Raw genomic sequence first — 15,012 nt, forward strand, 5'->3', positions numbered from 1 at the left:
CCAGTACATCCCATCTCAGGTGCCGGTAAGTTGTCTCCTATCTCTCAATGAGAGAACAGGGAGAGAACAGTCCATCGCCAGACAGGTAGGTTTTATCTCAGGCTAGTTTCTATTTTTTGAGAATAAGAACAATATTCATAAAGTGAGAGTGGGGGGAAGTAAGATGGCTGAAATTATGCCACAGCTCTCATTATATCCATTGACCAACTTCTTCTCATTGCTCCTCTTGAATTTCCGGTCAGACCTTGGTTCTACTTTCATCTTCTATGAGATCAGCTTTTCTTAGATTCCAACTATAAGTGAATCATGCTGATTAGCATTTCTGTGTTCTTTGAGGAGGTGTGGTTTTGATTTGCATCAAGTTCAAATTTTGGTCTCCGTAAGTGAAGTTTTACTGGGAGATGGCCACACAATCTGTGTGTGTGTGTGTGGGTGTGTTGTCTCTGGCTGCTGCCACCCTCATGGCAGAGCTGAGTCACTGTCAAGAGACAGACCATCTGGCCTCTAGATCCCCAGACATTTACTATCTGCCCCTTCACAGAAGTTTGCTGGTCACTCCATTCAAGCAAGTAGGCAAGGTGAGAACCTTATTTGTGAATGCCGGTATATGTGAGTGAACTTTCTTCAGTAAGTGCTTCTTGGTGAATACAGGATATGAAAGAGAGAAGGATGGTCCCCCACAGGTATCCAAGTTCTCATCCCTGCAACCTGTGACTATGTTACCTGACCTTTATCATACAGTTGTGAATATTGTCTTTAAATATTATACCAATGCCAAAAAAAATGAAGTAGCAGATTATTATACTTCTACTCTGTCTTGTTTTCTTTCTTTATTGTAATAGTTAGGCATTGCTGCATAACAAGCATTCCTAAATGCCAGTGGTTTAATGTAGTGCCATTATACAAATGGGACCACGTGGGAAGAGTTATTTTGAGCTTGGTTTCATGAAGGAATATGCATGTTTTTGCAGGAGAACTTATGGCCTACTATCACAAAATTGGGTAAGAATCCAGGCATTTTTGCAAGTTACACTGAGCTCATGATAGTTGTAGAAGCAATACTTGAGCAAAAATGACATATATAAATTGATGATAATGATATTGCTCATTCACGACCTCTCATGGTTATGGCAAAATTCAGAAAAGGGTGGATAGTTCACTTGGAACAACAGAAAGATTCATTTTTCTAGGCAGCACTAGAAATTTTCAAGTGGAAATGGAAAGATAAGTCAGTAATAAACCACAAGAACTGTCCACCAATCTTCAGTGAGCAAACCCCCTTACACAGGGAGAGCAGTCTTCCATACTTCAGTGATTCCATTTGCAATATGAAAAGCCATATTTTGCGTAGCGATACACTATGCAATGTGCAATGTACAAGTCTATCTCGTCGTGTTTACAGCTCTCTCTGATTCTGAGACCAAATAAATCAACCTATTATTTCTTGTTTATTATCTGTTGCAGCCTTCTCTTGCGGATGGAGATTAAATAATTTGCTTCCCCTGTGACAGTGGAAGATACTGCTCTATAACTGAACACTGATGAAGAGAAGAAAAGCTTCTGCTCAGTCACAAAACAATGAATTCAAAACTGACATTCTTAAAAAGAGAAAACACGGACAGTAGGTACAAAGGAATGATGAACTGCAAGAGAAAACTGTGATCCCGGCCTCTCCTCCTGGATAAAACTACGCAAATGACCTTCATTGTCAAGTGTGACATTTTTCTATCAGAAGAGCACACACAACACATGGCAATGTTTTTTTAGTACAAACTAAATCACAAATAATTTTGTGTAATCTGTATCCTGAGAAGACATTATTCTTCAGAAATTCATCTTGTCCCATAAAATAAATGGGAATTTCCACCCTTTCCAATCCATGAATTGAAAACAATTTTGAGGAAGTGTGTCACGGATAAAGGGGAATGCTCTGTGGACGTCAGAGCAGAAAGCTCATGAGGTGACTTACGTATTTCTCTTGGAGAAGTTAAAAATCAAAGAAATGGAAACTCCATAAAGCAAATAGGAGGCAGTTCTAGTTCCACAATCTCAATAAAATATTGTAATTTCTTGCTCTGAGACTTCAAGCCTTGCAATCATCAGTAGTTTTGAAGGTCCAGGATAATGGGAGCTTTTATAGTTTCTCAAAGAGTGTTTTCAGAGCACTCTTGATGTCCTTATTCCTCAGACTGTAGATGAAGGGGTTCACCATGGGGGTGACCACAGTGTACATCACAGAGGCTGTGGCACTTGAGGGTGAGTTTTGGGTCACAGCAGAACTAAGATACACCCCCAGGAGTGTGCAATAGAATAAGGAGACCACAGAGAGGTGAGATGCACAGGTGGAGAAGGCTTTGTACTTGCCCTGAGCTGATGAGATTGCACGGATGGAGGACACTATTCTGGAGTAAGAGTAAAGGATACCACTGAGGGGGCAACCAGCCAGCAACACAGCTGTAATATACACCACCAGGTCATTAAGGGAAGTGTCAGAACAGGCAAGGTGGACCACCTGATTAGGTTCACAGAAAAAGTGTTGGATTTCCAAGTCTGTGCAGAAAGACAGTCGCAACACCATTAAGCTGTGCAATAAAGAATTGAGGGCACTTGTGACCCAGGACGCCAGTACCAGCAATCCACAGAGCCTGGGGTTCATGATGAGTGTGTAGTGCAGGGGGTGACAGATGGCCACATATCTGTCATAGGCCATCACAGCCAGGAGGAAGTTGTCCAGCCCTGCAAACAACGCAAAAAAATAAATCTGTATGATGCAGCCAAAATAGGTAATGACTTTACTTTGCATCTGAATATTCACCAACATCTTTGGGACAGTAGTAGAAGTGAAGCTGATGTCCACAAAGGACAGGTTGGAGAGGAAGAAGTACATGGGTGTGTGCAGGTGGGAGGCTGAGATGGTGGCCAGGATGATTAGCAGATTCCCCAGCACAGTGACCAGGTACATGGACAGGAAAAGTCCAAAGATGAGGAGCTGCAGTTCTGATTCCTCTGAAAATCCCAGAAGAAAAAATTCGGAAATTCGTGTGTCATTTTGTGGTCCCATGTGCTTTGATTGACACAAGGAAAGAGAAAAATAACATCATTAATTTTTTCTATCTGATTTTCTTTAAAGGGCCACCCCCTCCCTGCACATCTCAGATTAGGAATTCCTGTCCCTCTCCACCTTTTTATCAATGTATCATATACTCTACAGTTTTAATGAACTATTCTTTTATGAACCTATGAGATATAAGTTAGGTCCATCCATGATCCTGGCACTGTCTAGGCAGTGAGCCTTTAAAATAAAAGTACCTACAATCCATTCATGCAGAAAAAATCATGTGTGAGGAAATGTATCAAAACCAGGAGCTAAAGGGTGTTTTGAGAGTTTTCACTATAAAAGAATGATACATATTTGAGCAGATTTTAATTTTATACAATGTATAAAATTATTTAAACATCACATTGCATCCCATAAATACAGACAGTTGTAATGTATCAGTTACAATATTAAAAAGACATGATGAATTCCACACCTATTTATACATATAAAGTACCAATTTATAAAAATAAAAGGTGAGTGCAGTGACACATGCCTGTAATCCAAGTGGCTCTGGAGGCTGAGACAGGAGGATCACGAGTTCAAAGCCAACAAAAGCAAGGTGCTAAGCAACTCAGTGAGACCCCTTCTCTAAATAAAATACAAAAATAGGACTGGGGTGTGGCTCAGTGGCTGAGTGTACCTGAATTCAATACCTGGTACACCCCCCCAAAAAAAACAATAAATACATGGGGGTAAGGCCAGTGGAGTAAAGTACGGTGAAACGGGGGGAGGGGGATTACAAACTGAAGAGGAACAAATTATATTCCATGAGTATGTGATTATGTCAAAATGAACCCCACTGTTATGTATGGCTGTAAGGCACTAACACAAACATTAAAAATAAAAAGCCTTAAAAATATAAATGCTTCTGTAATTATTACTTCTGTAATAAGTAATAATTGCTATAAAGAAAACATGTTCAGGTAAAAAGAAGGGTGAATGGAGGTGCTATTTTTTATGGGGGCACAGGTAAGACATTTGAGTAGATTTGTCAGGGCAGAGAGTGAGATCTATGAGACTGTCCTCAGAGATGTGTGCCTGCCTGGAGAAGTGAGCAGTGCAAAGGCCCTGAGGGTGCTGTTATTTCAAAATCAAGCCATGGTGGCAACCAGAACAAACAGGAGGAGATGAAGGAGGGACCAAGTTTGAGAACTGGGAGGAAGAGGTGACCTCCTGACATTGCTGAAGGTTGTGATTCTCAAGGTGCAGGGGGTCCTTTGTGCACATGTTGTTCCTTATCTTCTGTTTGAAGCAGCTGTACTGAAGGGTAGTTATATCTGAATAAATGCATGTATGCAGTAAGCACAATCTGATGAGTTCAGACACATGGAACCTTGGTGCCCCTCATGCAATCTACGCCACAGACACACCCATCACCCGCCCAGAGTGTCCTTTTGAGTTTCACTTTCTTCTTTTCTGTAGTAAGAACAATTAGCCTGAGATCTATCCTCATAGCAGGACTTCAAATGTACAGAGTCATTTGTTACTGTCTGGCCCTGTGTTGCACAGCAGGTGAAAATGAATGATCTTATATAAGCCTGACCAGATACCCTCTAAGATCAGCCCACACATTTTTCCTGGTCTTCCCAACACCACACTGCCCATGCATCCATGAGATCAATAGCTTTATAGATCATGTACTTGGAATCATGTGGTATTTTGATTTAAAAGGCATCCTGTGGATCCCTCCTGAAATCTCTCAGTTATTTAAGAATCAGATGTCTGTGTTATAACAGTCACAGTTTGGCCAGACAACAACTGTACAAGAAAAGAAAATTAGAGGCTTACATCCTTAATGAACACAGATGTAAAAATACCCAACAAAATACGAGCAAAATGAACTCATCAGCATGTAGGAAGATTATTCCCAGTTTGGAATAGATGAGCTCAAGGGCCCTGGCTCTGAGGTCTGCTCACTGTATATGAATCTCTATAAAAGTCCGCACCTGCCATGGCCCTCCGTCCTCCTCTTCCTGTGGTGTACTCTTGTGGACGTTCTACCATAGATGCACTTATTCCCCTGCACTCTTCCTTTGCCATTATAAGATGCACTGGAGCATAGATCTTACCTGCTTTCCTCACTTATGCATTTTCACAAAGGAAAAAAATTAGAATGCATAAAAAATAAAATTAATGGTTTGTACAATAAAAAGAACGCCAGGTGAATAAATGACTGCAAAAGATTTATTTAATGCAAAACTAACTGCATTAAGTAAAATGAAATTAAAGTTTAAAATAAATTCTCAAGGAAGAGACCTAAAGTAGCAATAATGTAATTCCATCAGCACGAGTCAACATTACATTCGCAAACACCTGGAAATAAAATAATAATAATAGATACTTCTTTAGGACCATTGGAAGAAATAGAATCTAAAGTTATAATCTCATCCTGTATAAACACAAATTTATTCAGATACGCTTATGACACTAGACACAATTGCAAAAATAAAGAAATTATATCATCTCTGTGATCAAAATACTCTCAGATCTTCTTTTAGGAGTCTTGCCATTATTGTGAGGTACATCCATTACATGTATTATCTCATTTATTCCTCACCTATAATAATATTTATGCCCACGATACATAAATGGAAACTATAAATATAATGAAGCTTTTATGTGTGAAATGTAAGCTATGAGAAAGATGTGAGTAAGCTTTTGTTGAATGCATAATATATGTTCCACCTGGTGGCAGAAGATAATTGCTGCTCGTCCAAATAGAACCAATCACACCAACCAGAATGACAGTGATCAGGAAAAACATAGGCAAGAAAATTGCTAAAGGCACAAGAAGTAATTAATAACTACTAATCATGCAGAGGAACTTTCTGTATTTAGAAAGCTAAAGAGGGAATGAGTCTGCAATATGCTTAGCTGATAGATTTCCCCAAAGTTGATATACGTTCATACCCTTTCCCCCAAATATTTGTATTCTTATGTAAAAGAAATGGCAAGCAGCAAACTTAGAGAAAAATCTCCAGTTCTTTCATTGAAAGAATCATTTTAAGAAAACAGATGAAATTAATTTCCTTACAAACAAACATTTTGCATGAACAATTCAGAATTGCAGAGGAAGGAAAGGCCAACAAACTCAAACATATATTCAATTTAAGCAATAAAATAATAATAAAAAAAGATACAAGGTAAAGTTCCTTCTGTTCTTTTGACCTATCAAGTAAAGCTTTTTATGTGAATGTTAAGTATGAAGAGAAGATCCAGGAAATGCAAGTCTCCAGCTGCTGTTGTAAAGTAATATTTGTAAGAAAAACACTAGTCAGATATTTGTAAAGGGTAAGAAAATAGGCACAAATACACTCCATGTTAAAAAAAATAAAGAAAGAACACCCTCTCTTCACTCTACATCCCCTAACCCTAAGGCTAACTCCCTTTTCATGCTCCCTAATAGAAAATCTCCTTGAATGTAATCTGATTTTATGAGAAGGCTTTCTGCCTGTCATTCATGAGTCTCACCCCACTGGTCTTCCCTGCCCCCCACGTCGTTGTCCACAGGCTCTATGCACCGCAGAGTCTAAAAGACACTTCTCTTGTTAACACAGTGAATGAATTGAAACTAGTCCAGTAAAGAAACATAGAGGTCTCTGAGCTCTGGGCTGAGCTGGCTTGGTTCTCAGGTGACCTCTGGTCCGTAGTGTCAGGTTCCATCCTTGCTGACCCTTTCCTGCAGTACCTGTGTCTCAGGATCACCTGGACGGGGTGTCTGGTTCGCAGGACTCTGTGTGGAAGTCTGGATTCCTCCCTGGTTGGTGATGATGGAGACTGAAGCTCTGTCCCCAGACAAGACAGCAGACGGACTGATGTCCTGGTCCCCTAAACAGACCTCAAACAACAAAAGAAGCCACATTGTTCTATTCAGCACCTCTCTGAGGTGCTCTATTTATAGCTCCCTGTCTCTTCTGAGGAAGTTCAGTTCCTCTTGTTAATTCCAACCCCTGAGTAGTACCTGATGTCCCTGTGGGATATTGGTCTGAGCAGAAAGAAAACATTTCCTGCTCATTCTCTGTTCCCAAGTGACCAGTTAGAAATCAGGTGAATCTGGTCTTTATTACTCCTTGTCCATGAATTTCCCTTCATGGACAACGTGGGGAATTGGAGAAACACCAGAACTTTTCCAGGGTCAATATGAATATGAATCACTTGGGGATTTGTGTGAATGCAGATTATGATCAGGGAGGGTCAGGGTGGCAGGTCTCCCTGTCCATCTTTCCCTTCTTTTACAGGTTTGAAGAAATTGACCAAATTATGCTATGTACACACGTGAACATACCACAGCGAATTTCCCACACTTATGTATTTGTACCAAGCACCAACTAAATTAAACAATAGAGTAATTTTAACTTTTCATTAGGGCAGCCACTCAATTTTTCAGTTATCTACCGTCATGATTTCTTTTTAATTTTTTAATCAAATTGAATCTTACCTATTTAAATTTATATCTTTGGAAGTAATGTTATTTGTGCTTCTTTGGAAATGTTACCCTGAAAGTTTATTTACAAATATTTGTTCTGAGGAAATATCAATGAATTCAGAATCAAAGATTTCCTTCCATTTTATTTGATTCTCTCTCCATTCAGTCCTACCCAAGTTACTGAATTTTTCTTCTCATGCCTAATAGGGTTTCCTTGAAATTCAGTCTATAACTTACCTGTGTTTGCAACTGCAATGTCTAGCACAGTTCTTTAAGAGGCTGTGTAAATCAGGACACTGAGGTCTAATGTTAAGTGGTTTCTAGAGAAGTGTTATAATAGAAGTAGCTGAAGCTCAAATAAAATAGAAAACTTCCTATATAAACTCCTACTTCAGTTATTCTCCCCAAAAAAGAAAAGCTCTGTAACCAGAGGTTGTAATCACAGAAATAAACTCCAAAGTAAGAACTCTTAAGAGTCCCTTAATGTTTTAATGTAAATTTCTTGGTATAGTCATGAAAATGAGCACCTTTTTGCATTTATAAGTTAACTGTATTTATCATTCTAAATCACAGGTTCATATATTTCAATCATTTTTTAAAAGTTTTTTTTTCCTATAAATTCTAGTTTGTTTCAAATAATTTGTTTATGTCTAATTTGGTATTTTGGATTTAACTTAATTATAAAAATGGTTACTAAAATGTTGGTTTCTGTAATATGCAATATATTATACATTTCCCCTAGATTTTCATTTGTTTTTTGTCTTAACAATATTTATATGGTGTGGTGTGACAAGCTGATGCGTGTGTAGGGCTCATAATGACCAAAGCAAGCCTGCTACGGCAGGTGGGGTCTTGCTTTCAGTGCATTATCTTCACAATGACTTTTCTACAGTTTCTACCATATTTAAGGCATTTGTTTGCTTTGGCTTCATCAGATAATCCAGGGTAATGTCCCTATGTGTGTCTCTCTCTCTCTTTTGCCAGTGATCGTGGTAGACACTGTGGACACCAAGCTAGGTAAGAAAACAGAATCCTGACAATGACAAGAAAAGCCAAGGCTCAGTCACAAAGCTCACTGCTGTGTTAAAGTCCACATCATCAGGAAGGGCAGTTGAGATGGTGATGTCTGCAGGCAGGCAATCCACAAGGGCAAAACTGTGGTCTTGGGATTTCTTCTAGAGGGCTGGGGTCATAGCCCAGGGGTAGGGCGCTTGCCCAGCATGCATGAGGCATTGTTTTGATTCTCAGCACCACATACAAATAACAAAAATAAAGGTCCATTGAGAACTACATAATATTTTTTAAAAAATTACACAAGAGGCCTTGGTTGTCAAGTGCGATTTCTTTATGGAAGGAGTACAATGATACATTATGGCTTCTAATGTCAACAAGAAAAAAAATAACTTGTGATTTATGTCATTTGAAGAGAAATTATTATCCAGAAATCCATGTTGACTCCTGAGATAAATGGGAATTACCACATTTCCAATCCAGTTTTGAAGATAACTTTGAGGAAATACAGAAATGATAGAGGAGGTGTCAGAGGTTTAGATGCCAGAGACAGCACAAAGCTTAGCAAGGAGAATTAAATAACTTGTAGAGAAGTTGAAATCAAGGAAACAAAACCTCTAGAAAATAAATAGAAGGACCAAGTGGCACTTCTACAAAGTTGGATCAAAATCATTTAATTTCTGGCTTTGAGCTTTCAAGTCCTGCCATCAACAGGAATTTTTAAGATGCAAGAGTTTTTATAGTTTCTCTCTCAAAGAGTGTTTTCAGAGCACTCTTGATGTCCTTATTCCTCAGACTGTAGATGAAGGGGTTCAGCATGGGGGTGACCACACTGTACATCACCGAGGCCGTTGCACTAGAGTGTGCATTCTGGGTCACAGCAGAACTGAGGTACACTCCTAGAAGTGTGCAATAAAATAAAGAGACCACGGAGAGGTGAGATGCACAGGTGGAGAAGGCTTTGTACCTGCCTTGAGCTGATGAGATTGCATGGATGGAGGACACTATCTTAGCGTAAGAGTAAAGGATGCCAGCAAGAGATCCACCACCCAGCAGCCCAGCTACAAAATAGAGCATCATATTATTTAAGAAAGTGTCAGAACAGGCAAGGTGAACCAACTGATTAGGTTCACAGAAAAAGTGGGGGATTTCCACGTCTGTGCAGAAGGACAGTCGCAACACCATTAGGCTCTGTAGTAAAGAATTCAGGGCACTTGTGACCCAGGATGCCAGAACCAGCAACACACAGAACTGGGGCTTCATGATGATCATGTAGTGCAGGGGGTGACAGATGGCCACATACCGGTCATAGGCCATCACGGTCAAAAGGAAGTTGTCCAACCCTACAAGTAATGTGAAAAAATAAATTTGTATGATGCAGCCTTCATACGTTATGGCCTTGCTCTGTGTCTGGATGTTCACCAGCATCTTGGGGACGGTGGTGGAGGTGAAGCAGATGTCCACAAAGGACAGGTTGGAGAGGAAGAAGTACATGGGCGTGTGCAGGTGGGAGTCTGAGATGGTGGCCAGGATGATGAGCAGGTTCCCCAGCACAGTGACCAGGTACATGGACAGGAAAAGGCCAAAGATGAGGGGCTGCAGTTCTGGGTCCTCTGAAAATCCCAGAAGAAGGAATTCCAAAATCTTTGTGTCATTTTGTGGTTCCATGTGCTATAGGTGAACACTAGAAAGAGAAAAATACAACTATTTTTTGATATCAGATCTTTTTAGAACATCTTCTGTGCCATCTCTGATTAGGAGTTTCTGTTCCTCTCTGCCTTGTCCTCAATATATTGCATATTCTACAGTTTTCAGGAGCAATTCTTTCATGCTTCTGAGGAATGTAAACTGTGTTAAAATGATGTTCCTGGAACTGTCTAGGCAGTGATACCTTCAATATAAAATCACTTACAATCCAATCCTGAAGAAGAAATATTAATAGGTTAATTAGTTCAAATAAAAGAGCTAGAATGAGATTTTTATAATGTTTACACCATAATGAAAGGGTACATGTTTAGAGAAAGAGACTTTTAAACATTATAGAATGTATCCGAAACAGCTCATGGCATCTCATAAACATGTATGAGTTAAAAACAAAAGAAGCAGTGATCGTTCAACATACACAGTGCAACTTCCCTGGATCACACATGACAGGTGATAGGGAGAGTAGGTGGAAGGGTTACTTTTTATAGGGGTGCAGGAAATACAGGTAAAGAAGTTGGCACTTGAAGAGTCTTCAAGGAGGAGGGGACCCATTTGTTTGTCTGCAGAAACCTGTGCTTGCCTGCAGGAGCCCACCTGGAGGTGTGAACAGAGCCGCAGCCCTGAGGATGGGGCTCGCTGCATACACCCCAGTTCCAAAGGGAGCCATAGAGGCACCCAGGATAGCAAGAGGGAGGTGGAGAGATTGTGTCTGAATGTCGAGGAAGGAGCTGGCCTCCTGGCTGCTTCTGCAGAAGTATTAAGTTTCTCAATAAGCAGAGGGTCTTTGGACCACACGTTGTCTCTTTTGCTTTGTTTTAAGCAGCTTTGTTGAGGTGCAGTTGATATATGAAGAAATGCACGTGGGCAGTGTGCATGGTTGGATGCATTTATATATATGCAAACCCTAGTGACCTCATCACACATCCCATGTTTTAGACACAACTACTGATTCTCAGAGTGTCCTTGTGTCACTTCTGGTTTTTATTTCATTTTTCCTGGGCTAAGAGCATTTAACATAAGACTTATCCTAACAGTAATTTCATACATGCACAATATCATACAGTTAGTGTTTGACAGTAAGTCACAGAGCAAGCATCTAGAAACCCATCATCATATATAAGTCTAACTTTATAACCTTTAAAATAACTCATGTGTCCGTCCTCCACTACCCCATCACCACCATCGTATTCTGGCATCCAAGAGTTTGACTATTTTAGTTATTTAAGTGCAATTTTGCATTATTTTGATTTTCTTTTAAGGTTTATTCAAAGCCAACTGTTCTTTTGTTGGTGCTGGGGATTGAACCCAGGGCCTTGTGCATGTGAGGTAAGCACTCTACCAACTGAGCCATAACCTCAGCCCCCATTATTTTGATTTCAAAAGCAACTGGTTAATCCAATTGAATCCCTCCTGAGTTCTCTCTGTGGGTTAGGATCAGTTGTCTGTACTGGGAGAGTCACAATTTGGACAGAGAAGGGCTTTGTAAGAAAAGATCCTTCCAGGTCAATATTCCTGATAAACATAGATGCCAAAATGCTCCTCAAATTCATAGTAATACCAAATTCAATAGCAGTTAGAAGCATGATTCTCTCCCCCTGCTTCCTTCCTTTACTAAATTTTGTGAGATGCATTTACAGTTTTTAAATGTGTCTTGTGTTGAATTCACTGGTATATTTATGTATGTACATAGGAAAGTTTGGGAGAGGGAGGAGGGAAGTGCTCGGAACTGAATTAGAGCAAATTAAATTCCTTGATTTTGTGCTTATGTCAAAATGTATCCCACTGTTGTATGTAACAGAAATGAATCAATAAGAAATAAAAAATAGAAATATTATTCCTACTTTTGAACATAAGAGTTCAAGTGCAGCTGCTCTGAGGACTGCTTACTCTGTAGCAATCTATAGAATCCTGCATCTGTCACAACAACCTATCCTCTTCCACATAGGATTTATCCCCAAGAGTGTTATAACATAGGTGCATTTATTTCATTGTTGTCTGCAGCATTTGGCAGTAAAATGTAAAATCCAATTGAGCAGAGATCTTACCTGCTTTGTTCACATTTTTGTGTTTTCATGAAGGTGGGAATTTATATAGAAAAATATGTAAGAATTTAAGAGTTTGTACAATAAACAGAAGGATCGGGCTAGTAAAATGCACTTAAAACAACTGCATGAAATAAAATTCAGCAATAACCTAAAATAAATTCTCATCAAAACGATTAAAATAGTCATCGTTTGACCACATCAACCTGGATCTCTAAGTCAAGATTTAATTGATAAAAATGTAGAAATAAGATAATAAAAATAGATCTTTTAGAAGCAAGGAAGAAACAATATCTAAGGTTATAATTCATATTACATATAAATGATGTGAAATGTGCTCAGGACACAGAACACAGTGGCAATAGGAAAGAAATTAATAACAGTGATTGAAATGTCACCATTGCTCCCTTCATGAGTTCTTACCCTCTGGGTGAGCTGGACTCATTACATGCATGATCTTCCTTATTTCTCACAAGAACCTCAAGAAACCAATTTTTATGCTTTTTTTTTTTTTAGAAAAAGGGAATCCCCCCAATATACTGATATTTGTATGTATAAAGGCATGCTTATTTTAAAAAGATGTAGGCAATCCTTAGTTAAGTGCAAAATAATATGTTCCACAAGACGTTAGGAGATGGTTGTTATTTATAAAAGAAAAGCAGTCATAAAAGGCAAAACTTTCATATTAAGGAAAAGCTGATATGAAATCAGAAGGCAACAGGTATACACGGTACTTTACAGATATCAGGATGCAAAAGAACTCTCTGAACTTAAAGGTGACGGGATGAGGAGGACTCAAGGTGACTGGCAGATTTGGTCACACAAGATTCATGAAGTCTCACATACCCTTTTTCCAAAACACATCTTGTACATGTACAAGAGAACCAGATGGCAAGCAGAAAATTCAGTGGGAAAAAACTTCCAGTACTTCCTTTGAGATTTAAAAGATAAAAAAACAGACCCCATGAAAACATAGAGCTTACATAAACAATTTGGAATCACGAAGAGAAGGAAAAAAACTAACAAATTTCAAAATATATTCAGCATCAACAGTAGAGAAAGAATTTCACTTTGTAGCCCTTAGTTGTCTCTTTACCTACCAAACAAAATTTATTTGTTTTTCATGTGACACCCTGCATGAGAGAAGGTATTCTGAAATGTCGCATGAACTTTTACTACAAAGAAGTTTTTTATGCAGAGTATTAGTCTGGTCTTCGTAATGAAGAGAAAAACAGGCTTAAATAGACTTCATGATAAAACTACAGAGGAAAAGACCCTAGCTTCATGAGTACCCCACCATACCTAGTACACAATTTTATTACTCCTTAATGGTGAACCTCCTTGGATATTTCCCAATAATACCATGCACTGCTTCCTCATTCAGACCCATCCAACTGCAGTTCCATTTCTGTCAGCAATGATCCACACACTGCCAAGTCTCAGAAATACACCCTTTAAAACTTTCAATAAATTGCAGATGAGTTAGTCAGAGATGAAAGCACACAGTGACTTTCAGCTCTGGACTGGGCTGGCTCAGTTCTCAGGTGGCCTCAGCCTCCTTCTCTTCTTGCTGAACCTTTTTACAGTACCTGCTGGGCTCTCAGACTCACCTGGATGTTGTCTCTGAAAAGCAGCCTCCCAGTAAAAGTCTGGATTCCTCCCTGGCTGAGTGAAATCCTGTGCCCATATGAGATGATATGAAGGAGTGAAGCATTGGAGCCTAGCCTTAATCAGGATTCAAAAGAAATGACCATGTCTTGTTCCATCCAAGGTTGTATCCTCTGATTGACATCAGAGTGTCTATTATACCTCCCTGTGTCTGCTCATTAGGTACATTTCCTCTAGTTACTTCAGTCCCTGATCACTTGATGTCCCTATGGGACACTGGTCAGAGCAGAAAGGAACTTTTTCCTGCTCTTTTTATAGTCCCAAGACATCTGGTTAGAAATCGGGTGGATCCAGTCTCTGAGGCTCCTTCTCCATAAAGTCTCCTGCCCTCTAGAAGCCTAACATCCCTAGAACTTTTGATTAAGTCTGAGATACCTGAATCTTAGTCTTTGGGAACCCAAAGCACTGGCTGTAGAGGGAACACATCTATTATTATCTTCAGAAAATGGCTATTCCCCCTTCATCAAAAGAGAGGACTGCATTCATTTTTTAATAATACCATGGGAAGTTACCCTTTTGCTTCATGAGGCTTTTTACAGAACATGTAAGGATGGTCATGCTTGGAACACAAGTTAAGAAACATCTGGGCTGGGGTTGTGGCTCAGTGGTAGAGCACTCACCTAGCGCATGCAAGGTGCTAGGTTCGATCCTCAGTGCCACATAAAATAAATAAATAAAATAAAGATATTGTGTCCAACTACAACTAAGAAAACAAATTTAAAAAACAAGAAATGTGAATTAATGAAACAATTAATGAAACACTTGATAATTATAAAGGGTATATATAGATGTAGTTACTGTGATTCCATTATTGAGCACCGAGGCTGTGGTCCAGCATCAGAGTGGAGCGCAGGCATTCTGAAGCCTTCTCCATCATGAAGGCCTCCACCCACCTCAGTTCTGATCTTAGGTGGTCAGATGTGGACTCAGTAGCTCATCTTCTGCCTAGACAAGTTGACACTTGCCCTTGTATACATCCTTTATGACAGGAAATCAAACTTACAGACCTTGGCTCCTTATATACTTGGTAGATTCCTCCTTCAGTTTCTCTCTGAACTAAG

At 39.4% G+C, this 15,012-nt stretch overlaps 2 protein-coding genes across 2 annotated transcripts; both read right to left on the reverse strand.

Annotated features, from left to right (window-relative positions):
- Positions 1-2,134: 2,134 nt before the first annotated feature.
- On the reverse strand, positions 2,135-3,061 carry LOC144253549 (olfactory receptor 7A17-like). The gene has a single exon (XM_077795736.1). It carries the CDS (start codon positions 3,059-3,061, stop codon positions 2,135-2,137), a length of 927 nt encoding a protein of 308 aa, XP_077651862.1.
- Positions 3,062-9,257: 6,196 nt separating this feature from the next.
- LOC144253878 (olfactory receptor 7A10-like) lies at positions 9,258-10,205 on the reverse strand. The gene has a single exon (XM_077796535.1). The coding sequence runs from the start codon at positions 10,203-10,205 to the stop codon at positions 9,258-9,260; it is 948 nt and encodes a 315-aa protein (XP_077652661.1).
- Between the last annotated feature and the right edge of the window lie 4,807 nt (positions 10,206-15,012).

The sequence above is a fragment of the Urocitellus parryii genome, chromosome 3 (assembly GCF_045843805.1).
Source record: "Urocitellus parryii isolate mUroPar1 chromosome 3, mUroPar1.hap1, whole genome shotgun sequence".
NCBI lineage: Eukaryota > Metazoa > Chordata > Mammalia > Rodentia > Sciuridae > Urocitellus > Urocitellus parryii.

Excerpts from the sequence above, each read along its gene's own strand:
- LOC144253549 (XM_077795736.1), bottom strand. The coding sequence starts at position 3,061 with ATGGGACCACAAAATGACACACGAATTTCCGAATTTTTTCTTCTGGGA.
- LOC144253878 (XM_077796535.1), bottom strand. The coding sequence starts at position 10,205 with ATGGAACCACAAAATGACACAAAGATTTTGGAATTCCTTCTTCTGGGA.